Here is a 23,499-nt window from a genome sequence, read left to right on the forward strand (position 1 = left end):
TGGCCCAGCAGGGCACACTTGTGACATCGTGTGTCACCCACTGGTTCCCAAACTGCTTTTCCAGACAGACCCTGGGAGTATCCCTGCAACCCAGCGAGGTGGACAGAGTGGCGGAACAGCCCCTTCAACAGACAGGGAAACTGAGGGGAGTCACATGCCCTGACTAGGGTCACACTGCCGTGTTAGGTGACGGGCAGGTCCCGAGCCCCCGGTGGCCATCCTGCACTCAGCGTCAGCCCTCTCCGTGTCCTGTTCGGAAGCCACACGTCTGGGGCAGGTGCGGGCCGTTCGCGGTGTCGCCGGCCCGGTGCTAGCGGCCGCGCTGAGGCTTAGCGGACTGATTCTGCGGGAGTGCGGGAGCCCAGCCGGGTCCGCACGGCTGCCCGCTCGGCCTCAGTTTCCCTTGTGTTAAGCGAAGGCCACGAGTGCAGAGAAGGCGCTTCGGGTGGCAATGGGGCAGGTTGTATGGGGCTGGCCCCACCCATCCCCCGGGGGGGGGGGAGGGCTTCCTCTGCGCACGGCCCCCTAAGCGGTTAATAGGGAAAGAAAGGAGGACAGTTCGCAGCTGCGTTGAAGCTTCCAGGTGTCTCCCCCGGGGGCCCATGCGCAGAGTGCCCCCTGGTTCCTGCCGTGGCCCCGGTTCTGCCATCCGTGGCTTTGAGACCTTGAGCCCAGGGGTCACTGCTGGGTGACCTGGGCAAGTGACTCCCCCTCTCTGGGTCCCAGGAGCATCATGGCCATGAGGGGTGGGCCTGCCTGCACATGGATGGGTTGCTGTGAGCCGACGCTGCCCCCCCCAGCCCCCCCAGGCCTGCATGTGGATGGGTTGCTGTGAGCCGACCCTGCCCCCCCAGTCCCCCCAGGCCTGCACATGGATGGGTTGCTGTGAGCCGACCCTGCCCCCCCAGCCCCCCCAGGCCTGCACGGCTGCTGCCTCAGTAGTGTCAGCCAGACTCCAAGGCCTCGGGGCCAAGGAGGCCCGGAGCACCCTCGGTCTGGGGCACCCACTCTGTACAGATCTGGGAAGGACTGGAAGCCAGCTGGAGAGGTGTGCCCAAGCTTCCCTGCCTAGGGTCTCAGAGGGAGTGTGGCAGCCCTGGGGTTTCTGTGGCACCCAGGAAGGGGCATGGGGTGCCTGGTGCCACTGAGCAGCCATAAGCCCCAGGCCTTTCTAACCAGCTCGGTGGAGCCGGATTCAAGTTTCTGCCGTCCCTGTGGCTGCTTCCGTGCTGACCCAGATGCCCAAGGCTCTGGGGAGCCCTGGGGGCCCCCGCTTGTGAGGTGCCCTAGATGCAATACTATTAAATGGCTTGAGCCCCCATTCTAAACATGTTGCGAAGCCCAGGGTCCTCCATATGCAGATACCTCTGGGGTGGGTTCTCAGGGGGCTCAGGTTTCTCCTCATGCCTCCTTTCCCACCGCTAGGTCCCCTCTGCTCCCCGTTCCTTCCCCCCAAGGAGACCCACACGAGACTGGGTGGAGTCACAGACTTTACTGAAGGTTTGGGTGCCCGAGGGGCCCTTTCTGTGCCTCCTCTCCTTGCTCCCCTTCTGGATGCCTCCCCCTCTCCTAAGTGGGCCTGAGAAACCCACTTCCTCTGGTTTTGTTAAAAAGAGCAATTTCCCCTCCCCCCTGCAGGCTCCAGGCTGGCCAGAGGTGTCCCCTCAGGCCACCCAGGAGCAGGACAGGGCAGGTGGCAGGGTGTGCCAGCCCAGCCGCCCCCCGCCCACCCCACAGCTTCTGTGGGAGCCTGGACTACTGGAATTTGCACGGCTGGTCACTGAGCCCAGCCTGTCTGAGGACAGCGCCTCCCCAGCAGCAGCCGCCGGGTCGCCGGCCTTGTCTGCAAACTGCCGGGGATGGGGACTCCCAGGTCCCAAGGCCCCCCTCCCTTTGGGGGGGTCCCTGCCCTGTGACTGCCCCGACCACAGGGGGCTCCCCGTTCCGCCCTCCCGGCCAGCCCGCGGAGGCCTGGCGGCGCCCAGAGGGCTGCGTGGGCCCAGCGTCCGCCCCTGAGGCCCGGGCCCCCCTGAGCGGCCCCGGCGGCAGCTCATCAGGTCGCAGGCGAAGGAGGCGGCGCCCGCCGGGCCCGGGCAGTGGCTCAGGCTGATTCACCGGGCGGCAGGCAGCTCGGGTCCCCAAGCCACTGCCACAGGGTGCCGTTAAGCCGCAGCTCGCCTTGTCTAGAGTTTGCATAAATAATAATAAAAAAACCCCCTCCCGCCTTCCTGCGGGACCAGAACGTCGCAGGGACCGCTGACGGGATCTGCGGGGAGGGCCCTGCACGCGGCCATTTCTCTCTCACCTGAGGAGTCCCGGGCAGGGAGGGAGGGGAGCGCCACACTGGCTGCTAAGGGGACTTGCAAGGCTGCTGAGCAAAGGAAGGGCAAGGACAGGGCGCCCCGCGGGGCCTGGGTGGTCCCGGGTGAGGGTGGACGGTGGGTGGCCTCACCCTTTGGGCCTGGGGCAGGGGTGGGGCGGGGGGAGCAGCCGTTTCCTCCCTGAGGGGCGGCGAGGGGGCCTCACAGTTGGTCCCTGGGCCCTGCGCCCGGCACGTTGGCACAGCCTGGCTTCCCCAGCGACAAGGGTGCGCCAAGGGGACCCCCGGCTGCCTGCTGTGGGCAACGCAGCAGATGCTGAAGCTCTGTTCGACTGGGGTAAGCAGGCCCTGGGTCCCTTTAGATCGGAGGGTGCCATTGAAAATACCGCGCAGCTTCCTGGAGGCCTGGGGCTTGGCGGTGGCAGCCTCACAGGGACAAGAGCCTGGCATGCAGGTGCTCACCAGGGGGGAGACCTGTTTCTGGAAAGGAGAGGTGGGCGGCTCACAGCATCAGATGGGAATGTCAGCCTCAAGGTCAGGACAAGGGCACATCTGGCATCCTGTCTGGGGCCTCCTGAGAGACGGCGTGCCTGTTTGTCCCCAGCGTGACACATCCTGGAGCAGCCGCCTGAGCCGCGTTGGGCTGGGTGCGGGGCACTCCAGGAGCGGGGGCCGTGGGCCGAGGGGGCTGGACCTGTGGCGTCCTCCGGGCCCCTGTCTGAGCCCTGCCAGTGGAGATGTACCCCCAGCCAATGGGAGCTGTTTAGCCCGAGTCCTGTCCAGGGTCCCCCATCTGCTTAAAGGGACACTGGGCCTTCCTGAGCGCCTGTCGTGTGCTGGGCGCTGCCATCCTGAATCCATCTGCGGCCTTGCCACGACCCTGAGCAGGACCACCCTAACGCGGGAATCAGTATGTTCATATTTAACATCGAGCTCCCTGCTGGTCCCTGTACCCTGTCATCTGGGCACCCACCCCCGCCTTGGTTGCGGGTGTCCTAGGGGACGAGAATGAGGGTGTTCAGGGAGGGACACCCCCTCCATGAGGGGCATCCCCTCCCCGTTTGCTCACTGCCCGTTGTTCGTGATGTGTTAGAGTTTAGTGTGTCTGCCTAAACGGATTTATGGATAATGTGGTCTAGTTTTAAACAAACGAATCCTCCAAAAACAATCAAGCAGCTTCCAAAAGAGTCCTGTAAAGAAATTGCAAATAATGCAGATAATCCCCACGGAGTAAGCAAGCCCAGAAGTGGCAGCAACGACACGTCCTCCCTCCTGACACAGGCTTGTCGTCATTACCCATGGTGCAGACCTGATGAGAAATTAGCCCCCAATACACAAAATAAACGAAACCGAGCCAGGCTGCTGGGGCCTTGAGATGCTAGTCAACAGCAGCACGAAGAAATCCTCGTGGACAGTGAGGCATTTAAAAACTAAGCTTTCAGAACACGGGGACAAACCCCCGCAATTCTTTTCCCAGCGATGTTTAAAGTTAGGTGCTTTTCAACTCAGTACTTTTTTGATATTTCCCTAAGCAATGATAAATATTTGGAAAGCTCTTTTGAAGTTTCTTGCATAATAGCATGAGACAAAAACACCTACCACCAGGCAAACAGGTTTTTTTTTCTGCCGCAGTAAAAATGGCAGAAACAATGAACAGAAAATGATGTGTCGACAAACCGAAAGGCATTTCTTTGTCAGCAAATACTGTTGAAAGATGTAGAGAAAACACTACCACAGATTGGAAGGAAGTGTTAGCGCAAATTAGCCAGTGTGGGAGGTTTGCTGCACGGTTTCCACACATCTCCGCTTAAGGTATCTGCTGGGTTCTGGTCCAATAATGAAATACACAAACCATGTTTGTGTGTGTGTGTGTGTGTGTGTGAATCAGGAAAGGAAAGATATAGCAGAGAAGATATGTGCCCAACGGTGAATGCCTTGTTTAATAAGAACAATTGCAAACGGGGGGGAAAACAGTGTCAGGGTACACCCCCCCCGCCCTGATGGAACAGCTACCGGGGAAGGATTTTTTAAAGGTTTCTGGATGAGGAAAAGGTATAGAGATAGCAGCACCTCCAAAACTCATGCACTGGCCCATCCTGCCAAACCACTGAAGGAAAGAACCAGAAGCCAGAAGTCAAATGAAAGGCTACAGGAGCCCTCAGTGGTGTTAACTTTATAAAGTCAAGGTTGTTCTGGCAGAGTAGAATCTTTATGATACTTGGCAATAAGATTGGCTGTGACCAGGAAAACTTCCAGACCACACAGAACGAGTCATCTTTTTTTTTTTTTTAAGATTTTATTTATTTATTAGAGAGAGAGAGCACGCGCACACAAGCAGGGGGAGTGGGAGAGGGAAAGGCAGGCTCCCCACTGAGCAGGGAGCTCGATGCGGGACCTGATCCCAGGACCCTGGGATTATGACTTGAGCTGAAGGCAGACGCTTAACCAGCTGAGCCACCCAGGTGTCCCAGAACGAGTCATCTTTATGGCAAAGAATTGAAAAGGGCTGTCATGAATCCCCCTCCCTCTCTTTCCTCTGAGCTTGCCCTCCTTTTGAAGGCCAAGGTGCTGGCATTTCTTGAGGAGACAAGAGCTAACAGTTTTAGGCACCCAGGAAAATTATTGGAAAAATAGATTCACCTTCACTGCATCTGCCCCTCCCAGGTAAAGATGTTGAAACAAATGTTTGAAAATGTTTCCATGGATACACAATTTTGTGGCTAACAATGTGTTTGACTCACAAAACCTACACATTTAAAAAAAAAACTTGGAAGCAGAAACTATTTTTAAAAAATTTAGTTGTAATTTCCATGCCGTAAAATTCACTCATTTAAAGTGTACAATTCAGTGGTTTTTAGGATATTAAAAGTGGTGCAACCATTATCACTAACCCCAGAATAATCTGTTTTTTAAACCTGTAGAGTTTTACATTTTAAAAATTTCATTTGTTTTTTTAAGTAAACTCTACCCCCAACGTGGGTCTTGAACTTACATACTTACGACCCCCAAATCAAGAGTCGCATGCTCTACCCACTGAGTCAGCCAGGTGCCCCTAAACCTGTAGAGTTTTATTTATTTTTTTTAAAGATTTCATTTATTTATTTGAGAGAGAGAGAGCACACATGAGAAGGGTGGAGAGGCAGAGGGAGAAGGAGAAGCAGATTCCCTGCAACTCGGGGCTCCATCCCAGGACCCCGGGATCATGACCTGAGCTGAAGGCAGATGCTTAACGACTGAGCCACCCAGGCGCCCCAACCTGTGGAGTTTTAAAATGTAGTTTCCTTGGGCTTTGAACCCATTTATGAAACATAAACATGCAACACCTTCCCATTGGCTTGTAAGACCAAGTAATTGACAACAGGGAAGACAGAATTATAGCAGCTGGATTTTATTGAGTCCTTGCATGACTGGTGGATGGAGTTTAAAAATGAGTATGATGCATGAGAGACCATGGACTCTGAGAAACAAACTGAGGGTTTTAGAGGGGAGGGGGGGGGGGGGATGGGTTAGCCTGGTGATGGGTATTAAAGAGGGCACGTACTGAATGGAGCACTGGGTGTTACACGCAAACAATGAATCATGGAACACTACATCAAAAACTAATGATGTAATGTATGGTGATTAACATAACATAATAAAATAAAATAAAAATTAAAATGAGTATGATGGCTTAGCGAGCCTAGCTAATGATGCCCTTTTCCCATTCAGCTCCAATATTTTTATGACAGCTACTAAGGTCCAGAATTGAAATAAACTGCCCCAAGGGCCATGCCTTCAAATCAATGTTTTACAGTGCAAAATCAAGATTTTAGTCAATAAGAATTGTAACGACTCAGTATGGTGCCAGATGGCAGTAACTGGACTTACTGTGGTGGCCATTTCTTATTGTACATATATATCGAATCACTGTGTTGGACACCTGAAACTAACACAATATTGTATGTCAATTATTCTTCAATTTTTAAAAAGATTTTAGTAAAGAAGCATAATCATATTAATATTTCTAGTGAGAGCAAAATGCTTTTTTTGCACCTTTGCAAATGTACAAATAAATTTGTAATTTTGTAAAATTTCTTTAAAAATATAGCTGATTTAACTTTCATAAATTCTTTTCAATGTTCCCCCAGGGTGGGTTAGATACTCAACAAATGCAACTATATTGGAGTGGGTGCCCCAGAATATTTTTGGATGGAGGTCAGAAATGTTTGGAGTCTGCACCTCCCCTCTGGTTTCCCAGCTTCCACCCTATACCCCCTTCCCGAAAACAAAACAAAACAAAACTCTTATCCATAAAATAATCAGTGATATTTTCCAAGATTCAGGTCATGTTATGCCCCTGCTCAAAGCTTTCCGATCACACACCACACACTCTGGATAAAGTTCAAACTCCTCATCCACCTGCTCCCATCCTTATGTCTCAGGTTTTACCCCCTACCCTACCCCACCCCAACTCTCTGATCCAGCTATAGGCCTGGAATAGCACTTACTGATTGCTGCCTCAGGGCCTTTGCATGGCTGTTCCTCCTGCATTACTCAAGCCCTCACTTCCTTGTCTCTGCTCCACTGTCTTCTCCTCAGGCAGCCCCTCCCTGACCTCCTGATCTGAATTATCCACCCCATCCCCTCACTCACAGACATCCTTCTGTGCTCCCATATACTAATGATTTTTCTTTCTAGAACATATCACTACTGTCTTTACACTGCATAACAGTTTATTTGATTATTGCTTTGTCTCTCTCAGTAGAATAGAGGGAGGAGAGGGACTCTCCTCTCTTCACAGATCTGTGCCCAGCACCCCGATGGTCTCCCGGAGGGGGCAAGGCTAGCTCTAGGGCTGCCTGCTCTGCATGCTCCTTGGGTCTCCCAGCCTGGAATGGGCGCTGGGGGGTGAACACCAGTAGCTAAGTGACTTGGGACAAGTCTCTCCATTCCGTGTCAGCATCTCCTCTCTGTGTAATAGTACCGCTGGGCCCCAGGAGGTGCCCATGGCGGATGGTACAGCACCCCGGCCCCAGCAGCCTCCTCAGCCAGCAAGGTGGCTACAGGGCCGGTTGCGGAGGTGACAGGAAGCTACCCTTTTCTGGGCATCCTGACATGCCCGAGTCCTCGGGTCCCCAAGGTGCTGTGAAGACTGAGGCCAAGAGACGGGTGTGCTGCAGGGTCTGGGCGAGTCGTGGCCCTGTGGGGGACGCCTCTGGCATGGTGCCCGCCTGGTCCTCGGGCAGAGCCTGGTGGTCGGAGCCCCCCGTCCTTACCCTGGCGCTGAGGTTGGGGGTGGGGAGTCGAGAACAGCCCATGGGGGGCCGTGGGTGCCCCGGAAAGCCGCTACCGCGGCCCGCGGGGCGCCCGGGGCCGCCCGCGCCATCAGGGTGAAGGTCTGGGGAGGGGCCCGCGCTGGGGGCCCGGGGGCGGGGCCTAGGACTGGAGGCGGGGCGGGGCGGGGCCTGGGGCTGGAGGTGGGAGGTGGAGGGGGCGGAGGGGGCGGGGGGGGGGGGGCCTGGGGCTGGAGGTGGGAGGCGGAGGGCGCGGGGGCGGCGGAGCCCGGGCGCCGAGCCGGGCGGTCAGGGCGCGGCGCCCGCCAGCAGCCCCAGCAGCAGCGCCCCGGCCAGCAGCGGCAGCGACGGCGGCGCAGCGGCCGGGCCGGGGAGCGCGGCGTCGGTGGGGGAGGCCGAGGGCGGCAGGCCGCAGTCGGTGTAGGGCTCGAGGCAGGCGGCGAAGGCCATGACGTGGGCCACGAAGGTCTGCTCCTGCACGCCGTGCACCAGGTGCGCCTGCGGGCCGCGCGCGAACACCGCCACGTCCTCGCCGCCGTGGGTCTCGGAGGGCAGGGGCGCCACGGCCTGCTGCTTGTAGGCGGGGTCCGCTGGCAGGAGGGGGGTCTTCAGGGCCGGCGGGGCGGGCGGCCTCCCCCTCCCGCGAGGCCCCCCCCCGCGCCCCCCAACCCCTCGGCCCCCCCCAGCCCCCGACCGCCCCGCTGGCCCCCGGCGCTCACTGCTCTGGCTGTGGCTGACGTTGGGCCGGGAGTTCCCGGTGAGCGCGAAGCTGGCGCCGGGGCCGTTGCCGTAGAGGATGGAGGTGTAGGGCTTGTTGTCTAGGGCTATGGTGGGGGCCAGCCCTGCGGGGAGGAGGGCCCTGCTGAGCACACCGACCACAGCGAGGGGGCCCCCTGCGTGCCCAGCCCAGGTTGCCTACGCGCTGGCCAAATCCTCACAAGCACCCGACGAGGCAGTGGCTACTACCCCATTTGACAGGCGAGGAAACTGAGACCCAGAGCCCTTTCTGCCATATAATTTGGGAAACAGCACCTGCTACCGCAGATGGAGCTCCCTGCCTACCGAAAATGGAGGCCCCTCGCAGTGTGTAGCCACCAAAAGAGAAGACGTGAGAGTGGTCAGCGGTGACAAGGGTCAGGGTGTCCTTCTCGCTTGTGATCTGGCTGGCCTTGTCGATGGCAGAATCGAACATGACGGCCTCGGTCAGTGCCAGATAAGCCGTGCCGTCGTGATGACCGTGGTCGATGCGGCCTCCTGCAAGCAGGACGCGTGGAAAGTGGACAATGCCCAAACGCCCTGACCATTCCCACTCCTCTGCTGGGCGAGGGGCTGCCACTCACCCTCCACGAAGAGGTAGAAGCCACGGGGGTTCCTGCTCAGCACGCGCACGGCCACCTCTGTCATCTCCATCAGGGACGGGTCCTGGGTCCGGTTTCGGTGGAACTCGTATTTGGTGTCTCCTGGCTCAAAGAGGCCTGGGGGAAAGGGGGCCGGTGGTGACTGGCTGGGGAGTGGGGAGGATCCGTGGCCTGAACATCTGTGTATCTGCTTGGCTTTCTGAGGACCGGGGAGGCCAGGGCAGGAAAGAGGGGGGTCTGGGCTCATTACCCATGAGGTGTGTTACAGAGGGGTCCTGGGATGCTTCCATGAGCTCCCTGCGATTCCACACATACCGGGCACCCTGGGAGGGGTGGAACCGAGCCTCAGTCCGTAGCCCTCTCATCCTTGTCCCTGCTGTACCCCTTGCACCTGCCAGCCCCCATCACCTGGTACTTGGCCTGCCACTCGAGCACCAAGTTCCGCCTATCCAACCTGACTCCGTTCTGTTTGGCGTCAGTTGGATACTCAGGGTCTGGAGTCCCCTTGGGGAACATGTACTTTCGGCCTCCGCCCAGGATCACCTGTAGCCAAAGGATTAGGCAGGTGGGCTCGGGGCGCGGCTGGCCCTTTGCTCCCTTCTCAGACAGCCCCCAGCTCCCCTGCCAGGTCTGTGGGTATGGTCTGGCCCCAGCTGTGCCTTCTCCACCACCCCCCCCCCCTTCCCCAGGCTCCTGGAGACCCTGCCAGCCCCCAGAGCTCAGGCTGTCAGCTGCCCGGGACTGTGGCCCGGGCCGGCACCCCACCCCCCTGCCCTTCATGTCCCACATCAATGTCCATGTTGGAGATGAGCTGCTGGGCGATGTCCTGGCATCCCTCCTCCCGCGCCTTGGCAGGCATGTCGGCGTCCGAGTACCAGTTGCGGTTCACTACGTGTGCGTAGGAGCCTGCTGGCGAGGCATGCTGCACTCTCGTCGTGGTCACCACCCCCACCGACTTCCCTGCGGGTGGTAGAGGTCAGGGTGAGCCCCTGAGGTCTCTCATCCTGCCTCTGCCCGCAAAGCTGGCCCCAAGCCCACCTGCTTTCTTGGCCCGGTTCATCACGGAAGTGACCTCATTGCCACGTGTCGTGTTACACTGGTTCAAGCGGGCGGCTGCGCTCACGCCGATGGTCTGGTAGTTGGCCTTGACCCCGCACAGGTAGGCCGTGGCTGTGCCTGCGCTGTCTGGCACCTGTCTGTCCACGTTGTATGTCTGGGGACAGAGACACCCTCAGCTCCCCCCGTGACACCGTCAGGCGCCCAAGATCCCGACCCGGGACCCACCCTCACTGCCCTGGTGCCCCTGACTCAGGCTCCAACCCTCCTGGGGTCGCCCCTCCTGCCGCCCTCCCGAGCCCCACCCCACCCCACGCCTCTGGTGGGGAGCACCCTGAGCCACCCAGCCCTTACCTTGGACAGAGCCAGGTACGGAAAGTGGTCCATGGCCAGGGGTGTCTCAGGTCCCAGTTGGTCATTAATTTGCCCCTTTAGGATCCGAGTGGCTGTCACTGTGGGCACCCCCATCCCTGAAGGAGCACACCTTGTCAGGCCTGAGTCCGCAAGGTCGGTCTGTGTCCACTGGCAGCCTTGGGTGCCAGGGCTGGGGGAGCCACAGGGCACGGCCAGGCCTTGCACACTCACCGTCCCCCAAAAAGAGAATGAGGTTCTTAGCAGCCGTCTGGATGGGCTGCAGCTTCTTTGCAGTGTCCAGGGCCTGGGCCGCCTGGCGGTTCCAGAAGGCTGGGTCCTCCTCCTCAACTGGCCGAGCGGAGAGGGGAGGCCAGGTCAGTCTCGGGGGAGTGCCCCGTGTGTGGGGGGCAGCTGGGAGGTGCCTTGTTACCTGGGATGACGCCAAGGGCCAGCCACGGCCTCAGGCCCAGCAGCAGCAGCAGCACGCAGGGCCCCTGCATGCCTGTCGGAGGGCGGGGGGGCGGCAAGGCCAGGACTCCGGGCAGGCTGGGGCCCCGAGGGCACCAGAACGTGGGCACCAGCTGCCGTACGAGCCGCCGGGGCTTTGGTCCAGGCAGGACTTTGGCTCGGGCTGTAAAAGGCTCGGGGTCCCTCCCTTTGCCCCAGGTGGCCACCCGGGCCCCGCCCCGCCCTGTGACTTGAAGTCCTGTGGGCAGAAGGGAAGTGGCAGGGTGTGGCCGAGCAAGCCCCAGGGCAGGGGGCCTGGAGAGTGCAGGTCTGTCCAGCACAGGATAATCCCAGCTGTCACCCCAAGGGAGCGCGGGGAATCGGGGACACGTCCCCTTTGGGGAAGGAGCATTTGCCGTGTCCCCGTAGGGGCCAGTCCCAACCCTTTGCTCACAGTCTGGTGGGAGAACCGTTACTCCTACGTTCAGCTCGTTTGTTCAGTGCTGAAAGCCAGCTTTGGGCAGGCTCCGTCTGGGTGGGACGCACGCAGCCTGGGCCAGGGGCCTGGGTCTGGCTTCCTGATGCTCTGAGGCCCCGAGACAGGGGGAAAGGAGGCATGTGGTGCCTGGTCCTTCTGACCGGGCTTGGTGTGGGCAGGTGGGGAAGGGGTTGGGCTCAGAGCGCGCCCAGGAGCCTGGACCCAGACTTCTTGTGCTGTGGAAAAGGGTGGGACTGGTGGTGACAGAGCGGAACCTCGTCCGTGTGTTTGAATACTGAGAGCCGGGCCGGTCTCGTGGGGTACGTGTGCGCGTGCGTGCGCGTGCGTGCGTGCATGGGGGGCAGGCAGGGGTAGGACCCAGTGTGCATGAGCTTGATCTCTGCTCCCTTGGACACGCAGATAGAACCCAGGGTGAGTCTTTTCCCTCCAGGGGCCACGCATACCCGCAGGTGCAACGTCTGTTAGGGGGCTAAGAAGTTTCAGTAGCCAGGCTGGTTCATAAGCCTTCCTCCAATCCAGCCATCGCACTTTCTGGGTGTCTATCCAAAAGAATTCAAAGCAAGTTCTAGAAGAGATATTTGCACCCTCATGTTGATAGCAGCATTGTTCACAGTAGCCAAAAGGGCCAAGCAACTCAAGTGTCCATCACCAGGTGAATGTATAAACAAGATGCCGTCCATCCGCATAATGGAATATTATTCAGCCTTAAAAAGGGAGAGCATCCTGTCACACGGTACACCACGGATGAACCCTGAGGACATGATGCTAAGTGGCAGAAGCACAAACGCTGGGTGACTTTACTTAGACTAGGCATCTGAAGTTATCAAATGCACAGAACTGGTTGCCAGGGGCCAGGAAGAGGGGGCCCTGGGTGGGGGGGTGTTTGGTGAAACAGAGTTTCAGTTTGAAGATGGAAACGTTCTGGAGAGCTGCTGTGCAATGCTGTGAATACACTTACCTCTACGGAACCAGACAAATGGTTATGATGGTAACTTTTATGTGGTGCTTTTCACCACGATTTTTAAAATATTCAAAGAAGAAAAACCTTCCTCCCGGCTCCGCCCACCCCAGCGGACCATGTAGCTCCATTCTGCGCTCTGGCCTCCTCACCACCTGAGCCGTGCGTTTGGTCCCCAAAACCAGGGCGACCGTCCTGGCCACCAGTGTCTCCCTGCCCAGCCCCCCTCTGCTCAAGCAGCTCGCCAAGCACACTGACCTGGCTGTCCTCTAAATCTGGGGAGAGATATCGCCTTGGGAGGCATCCTTCCTGGCCCCTGAATTGTCCCCCATAGCTCCTTCTGTCCCCTGTATCGTCTTGCTGTGTTAGGGAAATTCTTGGCTAAAGGTCGGGGGAGACTAACTTCTGGGCACGTCCTTAATTAATTAATTGGTTTTATCAGGCTGTAGGTGAAAGGTTTGTTACTCCAAGATTAGTCTTCCTTCCAGTAAATTCCCCGTACCCTTTCTCAGTTGGATTATTTTTTTTTTTTAGAGAGGGAGGGAGAGAGAGCAAGCAAGAGAGCTTCTTGTGCAAGTGGAGGGGGAGGGGCAGAGGGAGAGAGAGAATCTTAAGCAGGCTCCACCCCCAGTGCAGAGCCCAGCGGAGGGCTCCATCTCAGACTCTGAGATCATGACTTGAGCCAAAACTAAGAGTCAGACGCTTAACCGGCTGAGCCACCTGGGTGCTCCCCACCATACCCTTTTTCAATTGGAATTTTTGACAGTTGAAGAAATAATACAGAGATCCCCTGTATGCTGCCCAATTTCCCCCAATGGTGCAATCCACAGATTTTCAGATTTCGATTCGGATTCCTCCCCCCATTCACATGTACTTCATTTGCGTGGGTGTGGAAGTTCTACACTATCTTGTCACGTGTGTGGGTTCATAAACACCACTGTGGTTGAGATACGGAACAGCTCCAATCCCACGGACAGGAACAGATGGCTTTATAACCGCCTCACCTCCCCCCCACACCCCTGCTCAGTCCCTAGCCCCTCTCCTGCATTTCTAAAATGTTGTCATTTCAAATAAGTTACATAAATGGAATCCTGCAATCTTTTGGGGTTGGTTTTTTTTCACTCAGCATAATTCCCTGGAGATTCATCCAAACATGGATCAATCGTTGACTCCTTTGTATTACTGAGTGTCTTCTGTGGGATGGTAGACCACAGTGTTTGACTAGTCCCATGTCCAAGTGCAGACATCTAGGCTGATTCCAGTTGGGGCGATTATGAATAAGGCTGCCGTGAATATTCATTCCGGTTTTTTGCGGGGGGGGGGGGCATGCATTTTCATTTCTCTGTAATAAATGCCAGGAGTGCAGCTGCTAGTGCTTCTTACGGTGACATGTAGTCATCAGTTGTGATCGGCCTTGGTTTCTTGTGAATTTTGTCGTGTGCCTGAGCGGGACTGGAGATCGAACATACACGACTTGTCACTGGCGGTAAACAAAGTCTGTTTGTCCACATTCGCAGCCTGCAGCCCTGACGCGGCTGCACGGGGCCACGGGGGCACTGTGCCCTGAGTCAGGCAGGCACCTTTGGGCCTGAGTCACCTGTGATGTATCCGGTTATAGTCCTTCCTCTGGGGCCCGGGATTCCAAGGCAGCGGGCAGCAAGCTCTTCCTGGTGCGGAGTAAGAGGTCATGCCTCTGGGGTTACTGTAGCCCAGGCCAGGGGCTGTCTGGCTCTGTGCAGCCTGCAGTCTGCCTGTCCTGGTCTGCCTGCTCCCTGGGAAGGAAGGGCTTGTCCTGTAGGGCCCCATCAGGAGCCCCAGCACCCTCCACCGGTGTCCTCGTTTACCCCCGGAGGCTGTCCGGGCCGGGTCCCAGCCCCCAGCACAGGGTGCGTGTCGGCCCGGCCAGGGGCAGGGTGATGCGGGGCCCACCCCTGAAGCAGCTGCCGCCCACCGACCCACGGAGGGATGGCCCCTTGCGCCTCCTGCCCTCCTGATCTCACTCCCCGCCCCCCCTTGGGAAACGTAGTGACAGCCCTGCTGGGGGGGCAGGGGGAGGATGGCAGGAGCTGGGAACAACCCTGAGATCAGACGTGAGCCCAAAACAAGAGTCGGATGCTCAACCAGTTACACCCCCCGGCGCCCCCCTCCCTGCACTTCTGATGATATGTGTCCCCTCTCCAGCCAGGCAGTTCTGGGGCCAGGACAGGAGGCCCCCCACCTGCCTCTCCTCCTGGCCCAGCAGGGGGCCATCAAGAAAGTCCCGGGGACTGCGCTCCTCAGCTCCTCACGGAAGTTAGCTGCATCGTGGCCTGGGGACCGGATGGAGCCCTCAGCGGAGAGCAACAGGCAAGGCCAGGGTCACGGGCTCAATGACAGAGATCTTAGAGGTCACCGGAAAAGCACTGGCTGCAGGGGAGGGAGGAGCCCCTTGCCTCTATTTGCAGCTATGGTTTGGGCATGTCCGTGTCCGTGGTCCCTGTCGCAGGCCCAGAGACTGAGGCTCTGCCCTTCCCCCGGAGCCCATGGGCACTGACTGGAGAACAGCCCCGGGGGGGGGGGGGGGGGCTTTGGAAGGAACCAGAGACAGCACAGACCTCGGGGGCATCCACGGGGCCGTGGAGGGGAAAAGTTTGCCGAGATACATTTTGGGGCCCAGCGGAGGTGAGCGCATCTAAGGCCAGAGCTCAAGTGCGTACTGGGGTACACCCGGGAACCCCAGGGGTTACACTGTACCAAGTCACTTGGGAATTCCCTCACGCTGGGAATTTGGACCTGCACAAGGGTCAGCACCAGCTGTTTGGGGTCAGAGAGAGGTTGTAAAGCCCAAAGGAAGGCCCCAGAAGGCAATCTAATAGCGGAAGCCCATTACACCAGCCTTGGAAACTGAGGTTTGGGAGGAGGTACGGAGGCCTCCGATGCTCACAGGGCCCTTGCAGCTGCCCTCACCGAGCTGACCCTCAGCGAGGGTCCTGGAGGCAAAAACCAGAAGCTGGGCAGCTACTAGTTGGTTAGAGGAGACGATTTGATTCAGTGAAAATCTCTTGAGCACCGACCATATGTAAATCATCCTGGAGGCCTAGCAGAGTCAAATCAGACCCAGCGGGCGAGGGGCTTCCTGTCTAGAAACGGGGGTGGGGTACGTAAACCGAATCATGTTCCTGGACATTGTCCCAGGGGAAGAATTGAGGTGACCAGAGTCAGACCCCCTTGGAGAGGGGCAGGAAATAATGCCGGGGCGGGCAGGACAGAAGCCTGGATGTAAGGCCCACCGACAGCTCGCAAGACTGGGGCCGGGCTGTGCTTCGGGGGGCGGGGGGGGGGCACGAGGGGGGGGGGCTGGGGGGGGGGGTGGTGCGGGGGGAGCGGGGAGCACAGGCAGGGGCAGGTGAGGAGTCACTGACAGAGGAAAGATGGCTTACACGGTGGAGGAGGGACTCTGGGACATTGTGTGACTTTCTGTACTTTGGCCCGAGGGATCCGCCCTCTCCTTGGTGCCCGGCCTCCCTGCTGGCTCCCTCCCTGCAATGCCCCTCACAACAGCCACACCCCAAATCCCTCTTCTGTGGCTGCCACTTGTCTGCCAGCCACTCTCCAGTCTGCCTCCCCTGGCCCTGGCTTCTCCTCCTACTGGACAGTTTCTTCACAGAGGATGATAACAAAAAGGTGTTCAATGGATGCAGAATTAACCACATGACAGACCCCCAGGTTGACAAAGACCAAAAAGCCCACCCATAGCGTGTTGGGGCCTGGGCTCAGTCTCCACCACTTATAATGGGTGTCCTTCGGTACTTAAACCTCTCCCAAGCCTTGATTTCCTCATCTGTGAAATGGGAAGAACAGTACCGATGTCACAGGGCTGTGAGCGCAGGGCCGTGGGACAGACGCAGTTCTGGAGGGGGAGGGGGAAAGGCGAAACCCTAACTTCTGAAAAAAGGCAGGTCTTGAACATAATTAAAGCTAGCTGAAAAAAATAATAATAAAAAAATAAAAGCTGAGTGTTTGAAAGCCAATCGGCCAAATGTTAGACAAAGTGGTTTATTCCTAGAAAGCAAGTATTTGTAATTAAGGTCTGTGTGGGCCAGGCTTCCTCCTGGGCCATTCCACCCACCCGTGTGGGAGGGACATCCGGGCACTGCCCTTCCACAGGGGCACTTGGGTCACATATCTTCGGGGAGTGCAGAAAAGGGGACCGTCCCCCAGCAGGGCAGGAAACACCACCATACCCCCTTCCTCATACAGTTCCCGGGGGGCTCAGCCTGCCCCAGGCTGGGGGTGCAGCCGCAGCCGTGGCTCAAGGTCGTTCTCCTTAGGGTGACGCAAGCATGACCCCTCCACGGCCGACAGGGCGTTTGGCCGTGGATGTAGAAGGCGAGGGAACGAAAGCTTGCTCCTGGAACTGCATTCAGTACCTTAACTCTGATTTTTCTATCCCAAGAACCAGGAGGGCAGTCTTATTCCAACAGCAGCTTGGTTTGAAAATCTACGAAGGTGAAATCTCCTCAAGGAGACATTTTGCTTCACGTCTGTCTTGCGCTTCCCTATCTGTTGCTTCTTCGGTATTTGGCTCAACGCTTTCCAGAACTGAGCAATGAACAATTTATGAACATTAAAGAACACAACACAATTCACGAAAGTGTTTGAGTAAAACAACTTTAAGTAAAATAAATTATTAAAATGGGACTCCACCCCCCAAAATTGCTTTCTATATATTAAAAAAAAACAAACCACCAAACCATAAAGACTCATAAAAAGAGAAGGTTCAAAGAGATGATCTTGCAGAAGGCTTTAAGTATGTAACCTGACTCAGTTATGTGCAAATTCAAACTCATCATTCTAAGTACTTCATGTACCCTCTCCCCATCTCCAGAATCTTCTTTACTGTTGTGGAAGGCATCTTTCTCCTTCCATTCACCAGGACTCACGTCTTTCATCTACTTCAATACCCCTCTCACCTTCAACTGACCCTGAAATCTGTGATTGGGCCCATGAACTGGGCCTCTGTTGTCAGAGTCCAGCTGGGGCCTGAAGTTCAGCCCTCCTGCAGACTTGCATCACATTGGGGAGGCCCACAGCCTCACCTGTGGTTCTGCCCAACACCATCGCCCCGTGCCCCCCCCAGCTTCCTGGCTGGTTAGCTGCCCAGGGCCTAGTCCCTTGCCCTGGACTCCCTACCTTGGCTCAGACAGGGAGCCACCACAGCCCCCAGGGGCGTCCCCGCCCAGACTGCCACCTGAGTCTTTAAGTAGAAGGCCTTAGGCAGCATTTGAACTCACTGGGAATATCAGGCCACCTGTCAGCAGGAATTTTATCTTACTTACTGGAATGATGGACTGTTTAATATCCCTGTTGCTGAATGTACAAAAAGCCTTTTAAAAGAACAGTAGGTCCATTCCTGCTAAGAAAAAAATATTTTTTTGGGGGGGGGGTTGTTTGGGTTTTTATTCTTATCCAAGTTATACATGAATATAGTTTAAATTACCAAATAGCTCTGTGAGGTTTGTTCCGACAGAACAAAAACAGCAGTTCCCTGTCTCCCTCCCTGCCTTTTCCCATCTCTGAGGCAACCACTTTCCTCTCTTTTGGCTTTCTTAAAGATTTTTTTTTTTTTTTTTTTTTAATTTATTTGACAGAGAGATAGAGAGCACAAGTAGGCAGAGAGGCAGGCAGAGGGAGAGGGAGAAGCAGGCTCCCTGCCGAGCAGGGAGCCTGATGCGGGGCTCGATCCCAGGACCCTGGGATCATGACCTGAGCCGAAGGCAGCCGCCTAACCAGCTGAGCCACCCAGGTGCCCCTCTTTTGGCTTTCTATGTTGATATTTATCACTGTTTCTAAATCACTTCTTCATTTTTCAATCGTAAGCTCTATCTATTGACACATTCTACTGATCTTCTCTTCTTGGTATCTATAATGGTTTGTATAACAAACCAGCCCCAAACCACCTCACACATTTCTTGGATCACAAATCTGCAATCTGGGCAGGGCCTGGAGGGGACAGTGTGTGTCTGATCTATGGGGCTTCGGCGGGGGTGGCTGGATGGGACCTGGGGGGTCCGCTTCCAAGATGGCTCCGTCACGTGGCTGAGGAACTGGCTCCCTTCCGCGAGGGCTTCTCCACAGAGTTGCTTGAGCATCCTCACAACATGGCAGCTGGATTCCAAGAGACAGGGAGTAGAAGCTGCCCGTTCCTTAAGGCCGGGGCCTCGAAACTGGCCCCAAGTCACTTCTGCCACATTTCTGCATATTAGCAGCCATCGAGCCTGTCCAGATTTAAGGGGGAGGCACACAGACTCCGTTTGTCTTTATTTGTTTATTTAGCAGCTTCACTGAGGTATAATTGACAAATAGGAATTGTATATATCCAAGATGTACAACTAGATGTTTTGATATATGGATACATTGTGCAACGATCACCACCAGCAAGCTACTTAACATATCTATCGCCTGAGAGCGATCATTTGCTTTCTGTGGTGAGCACACTGCAGATGCACCCGCTTAGCGGCTTTCAAGTCCACAACACAGAATTGTTAACTACACCACCATGCTGTACATGAGATCCCGCGAACTCGTTTATCTTACAACTGAAACTTTGTCCCCAGCATCTCCCCATTCTTCCTCCCTGCCCTGGCCCTGGAAAGCAGCATTCTCCTCTGCTTTTATGTGTTTGATTCTTTTAGACTCCACACATAAGTGAGAGCATGCGGCGTCTGGGCTGCAGTGGGCATCTGGTGCTGTGTCTCCCCGGTGGCCTAGCCTCTTCCTGGCACCTGCTCCCCGGCTTCTTGCCCATCCCTCCCAGCTGCCAGGGACCCCAGGAGCTACCATTCTGTACCATGACAGCTCTCTGATGGGCCAGGGCTGGGCAGCCGCCCCATTCTTTCCTGGGGTCTTCTCTAACTAGAGCTGGGAGAGGGTGTCAGTCTCTCTCCAGGAGGGTGGGCTGCAAGATACAGAAGGCAGACGCTTCCAGAAGGTCACCACGGAGGAAGTGATCTACACCAGGAGGAAATGAAGCAGAAACAGAGAAGGGGCACAGGCTCCCCCCGCCCCCCACCAGGTGACCTGGAGGCGTGGTGCCTCCCTGCCTCCTCCAAGGTGGGCTTTCCCGCCCTCCTCTGGTAGTTCTGTCCAGCCTTCCTATCAGTTCCCTTCCTCCCAGAGCCACTTCGCACTGGGTTTCTGTCCTATGTAATCAAAAGACAGGAGTCCTCCTGAAGCCTCAGGACCCCTCTCTCTCTGGCTCCTCCTTCCCAGGCTCCTTGTACCAGCTCCTTCTCATCTTCCTGAGCCCATCTTCAGTCCTGAGCCTTCCCAGGCTTTTAATCCGGGCTGTGTGCTGAGGACACCTCGCCCGAGCACCACTCTCCCCTGCACCTCAGGGCCCAGCCTGGCATCCCCCATCCCCCAACTGCCTACCACCCCCTGCTGCTGCACCCCACACCCTCCACTCCTGGTCCCTGCCTCTGTACCAAGCCCCCGGGTCTGTTCTCAGCGCGAAGCCTCGGGATGCTGGCTTGCACCCCTTATCTGTCCCCCCACCCCAACGGCGAGGAAAGCCCTCGCCGCCCCAGCTCGCTGGCCCTCCTGGCCCACCTGCACCCGTGCTCTGGCCTCCCGCCCCCTCCACTGCCCAGACAGCGCTGGGCCTCAGGGCCCGGGCCTGCAAACGGCCACCAGGCTGCTCCCTGAGGCTCTGCCCCCATGGGACCCCCCCCCGTCCGGCTTCCCCTTCACGCCATCACCGCCGCCTGCCGTGCTAGTGACCCCACTCCCCTGCTGGACAGCAGCCCCGAAAACACGGGGCATCGCCGCCCTCCTGCTGAGTAAAGTGGTGAAGGCACGGGGGCCGTATCACGGCCCAGCCCTGCACGGCCCTCGCATAGAGGGCAAACTCTCAGGCCAGCTCAGAGGGTCCATGCGATCTCCCTTTCCAGCATCTTCTTGCGCGTCCTCTCAGCTCTCTCTGATCCTAGCGACCTTGACCCTCACAGCTCGGCGTTAGACAAGTACCTTCGAGCCTCAGTTCCTTCACCCCCGTGGGGCCCACGCATCATCTTCTGGCCCCTGTCCCTTCGGAGCTGGGAATACCCTCCCCAGCCTCGGAACTTTGCTAGAGCCTCGTCTCGTAGTGACGTTATTTGCATCTCCGGCTCCCTCCGCCATGGTGATCCGAGGGGGCCCCTTGAGGAAGACAGAGCCCCGCTCTGGGTCCTGGGCTTCTGCTGGTACTTGTGTGCCGATGCTCCGGAGCAGCCGCAGGGATGAGTCTTCCTTTTTGATGAGGTTTTGTGTCTCGTCATCCTTTTGTCAATAGTTCCATCACACGGGGACACAGAAGGGGCTGGCTCCCTCAGTGGACCTCCGCCAGAGCCCCGCGTGCTGGGAGGGGACGAAGACGGACCCGGCTACCTTGGGGGAGAGTGCTGGGCCGCCTCCTTTGGGCAGTGGGGTGCAGTGGAGGGCAGGTGCCTGAGCCCGGTCCTGGCTGGGCAGTCTTGCTGTGTCACCTTGGCCAGAGGCCTGGCTCCTTTCTGGGTGCAGTTTCCACTTCTGTCAGATGAAGCGGGGGTGGGCTGGGGTGGCCACGGCCCCCGTGGTTCTAGGGTGCATCAGGGCGAGACCCACCTCTGCCCAAGCAAGTCCTGGCGGCAAAGATGTTCCTTGCTGACCGAGCTACGCCTCACGGGCTCAGGGGGCACCGGGGCAGTAAGGACTGGGGTCCGGTCCGAGTTCATGCTGCTCAAGAGAGGGCCCAGGGGCTCCGACCCACTGCCTCTGATGGGTGTCACGCCACGGGGGCTCAGCTCCCGGGTCTGTGGGTGGCCGGCAGGGGACAGCCCTGGGGAAGAACGGGGCTCCTCCTCAGAGGGTGGGGCAGTCCAGGGGCTGGGGACAGGGTTGAGATCGTCCTGCCCTTGGGCTCTGTTGGGCTGCCTAGGACAGGAAACACCCAGAAATCTTCTCCTCATCCAAATACCAAACCACCAGCCCCTCGCACCTATCTTCCCTTCAGATCCTTGGGTGCAGGAGAAGGCTCTGGGGACAGGGACAGACGGGGGGGTGGTGGCCTCAGGGACATCTTGGGGGTGGCGAGATGGACACCTGGAAGGCCGGTTGAGGTGCTGGAGCAGGAGAGAGGAAGGCAGGACGGTGGCGTGTCCCCCATTCCTCTCCGACACCCGGCCCAGGGCTGGGCGGATGATGAGCCACGGCCTGCCCGTGGGGGACAAAGGCAGCCACGCCATCGGTCCTCTGGTCCCCGCAAGGCCCTCCTACAAGGTACTGCACTGAATTTTTCTTTGAAGAGAATTCACTGCAACCAGATCAAATGGGCTCGTTAATACCGACACCCAAGGAAAAGCACGGTGGAACCAGGGCAGGGGTCACTATGGTTTTCACCCTCGTTTCTGGCAGCCTTTGGGGAAGCCAACTTGTGGTTCCCTAGTCGGGCGGGGAGGGAGTGCAGGCTGTGGTCAGGCCAGCTGGGGAGAGAGCACGGCCCAGTGGCCCTCCATCTCCGTCCCTGGGTCCCCAGGGATGGTGCAATTGGTGGGTGCTCAGGACGATGCCGGGAAGGTGACGAGGCCAGGTTAGGGCCACCAGGCACCCCTTTTCCCCTCCCTGGTCATCTCCAGCAGGCGCAGGTCCCCTCTGTCCCCCTGCTCCCTCAGCGCCACCAGGGTACAGGATTGGCACCGGGGGGCTGAGGTACCGGCTTGTCCCGAGGGGTGTGGACGGGGCTACTCAGAGCTCTGGCCTAGAACCTCAGGGAGGGAGGGCCACAGGACTCGTGCCGTCCCTCCTGAGGCCAGCAGGCAGAGAGGAGGTGGTGGGGGTGGGGAGGGACAGTCACTTGGTGCAGGGTGATGGGTAAGCCTGCTGTCTTGCATACTAATTACATTTCTAATCAGCCAGAATGAGGCACGGGCATCAATCTGACATGTGGCCAGCTCTGTGAATCATCCTGGAACTGACAGGAAGGTTCTGGAGGGTGGCGACCCCAGCTCAGCTGAGAGGGGTGGAGCCTGAGCCAGGTCCCTTGTCCTGGGTCCAAGGGGCACCCTGCTGCCCGGGCCTCCCAGCGGTGCGTCACACACCAGACAGCAATTCACACTTGATTTTATTCCATGACACTGATTTGCTGAAAGTCCCCGGTTTCCTGGGCAGGGGAAGGCAGTGGGTGGCCTGGCAGAAGGGGGGCTGGCCTTCCCAGGAGGACCGGGTCCCATTCCGCTCCGGTGAAGCACCAGCCAGGCCTCAGCCTTCCGTCCAGCCCCGCCCTCTCCTCTCCAGTTTGTTTAAAAACTGAGCTGCAAAAATAAAATAGAATGAGGAAATAAAAACAAAACCCTGAGTTGTTAAAAACCAAATTAAAAATCCCCTTTGGTGTCGAAAGGTCCTATTCCTAAAAGCCGGTGGGTGGGGCAGGGGTGTGGGCGGGGTGCGGCTGCGCGGGAGGCCTCAGGCCTGGGGGCCACCGGCGTCTCGCTCCTCCTTGTCCTGCAGGCCCAGGAGGCCGTCGGTGCCCGGCCGCTTGAGGATGGCGCTGTACTTGAGGGCGGTGGTCTCGGCCTGCAGGACCACCTCCACCAGGCTGAAGATGGTGACAACCTGCAGCAGAGCAGAGCCCAGCTTGGTGACACGAGTGGGTCGTGGGGGGCCGGTCTGGGGGGCGGGAGGGGCAAGAGCTTGCGGGCGGGGCCCAGCCCTGCCACTGTCCACCTAGCTGGGCCCCAGGACCACTGACCCTCCCCTGCAGGCCTCTGTAAGCTGAGCCTGCTCGGATACTGAGGCCCCAGGGCCCCGGTGAGAAGTCAGGGAGCCGGACACGGCCGTGTGCGTTGCCTGGTGCACAGTGAGCGCCCAGGGTTGGGGGAGAAAGGAACTGGGGCCTGGGGCTGGCCTTCAGAGCGCGCTGTAGGTGAAAACCATTATATGCAAGTTCCTGGGTAGGAGATCCATAGTTTGCATGAGATTCCCCAAAAGACCCCAACGGTTAAAACCCTGCTTTAGAGAGACAGGCAGAGCCCCCCCGCCTCTCCCCACTGGGGGTGGGGGGCAGGGCAGGGCAGGGCAGGACGGGAAAGCTCTGGCCCAAAGGAGGGCATATGCGGGAGCTGCGCGGGGCCTCTGCGTATAGAGTCGGAAATCCCACGGGGGAGCCTAAGTGCCGGGGCGCGGGGAGGGGCAGCAGGGCCAGCAGGGGAGGCCTGGCAAGTGTGCCCCAGGAGGCAGGA

General features: G+C 57.9%; 2 protein-coding genes across 4 annotated transcripts in view; both read right to left on the minus strand.

The window, feature by feature from the left end:
* Positions 1-7,881: 7,881 nt before the first annotated feature.
* Positions 7,882-10,861, minus strand: ALPI (alkaline phosphatase, intestinal). Its single transcript, XM_032409714.1, has 11 exons — positions 10,792-10,861; positions 10,593-10,709; positions 10,362-10,477; positions 9,990-10,164; positions 9,739-9,911; positions 9,360-9,494; positions 9,202-9,274; positions 8,934-9,068; positions 8,656-8,847; positions 8,313-8,435; positions 7,882-8,183 (listed from the first exon to the last, which is right to left on the minus strand). Exons 1-11 carry the CDS (start codon positions 10,859-10,861, stop codon positions 7,882-7,884), a joined length of 1,611 nt encoding a protein of 536 aa, XP_032265605.1.
* A 7,329-nt stretch (positions 10,862-18,190) lies between these two features.
* DIS3L2 (DIS3 like 3'-5' exoribonuclease 2) overlaps positions 18,191-23,499 on the minus strand; it is a 346,894-nt gene continuing 341,585 nt past the window's right edge. For 2 of the 3 annotated variants that reach the window (XM_032399039.1, XM_032399109.1), the window contains exon 21: positions 18,193-22,873. In XM_032399039.1, coding sequence (XP_032254930.1) covers positions 22,724-22,873 — 150 coding nt within the window. In that variant the 3' untranslated portion in view covers positions 18,193-22,723. Of the gene's footprint in view, positions 22,874-23,499 lie in introns of all 3 variants that reach the window. The other variant, XM_032399177.1, reaches the window with a different exon arrangement.

The sequence above is a fragment of the Phoca vitulina genome, unplaced genomic scaffold, assembly GCF_004348235.1.
Source record: "Phoca vitulina isolate PV1807 unplaced genomic scaffold, GSC_HSeal_1.0 scaffold1, whole genome shotgun sequence".
NCBI classification, from domain to species: domain Eukaryota; kingdom Metazoa; phylum Chordata; class Mammalia; order Carnivora; family Phocidae; genus Phoca; species Phoca vitulina.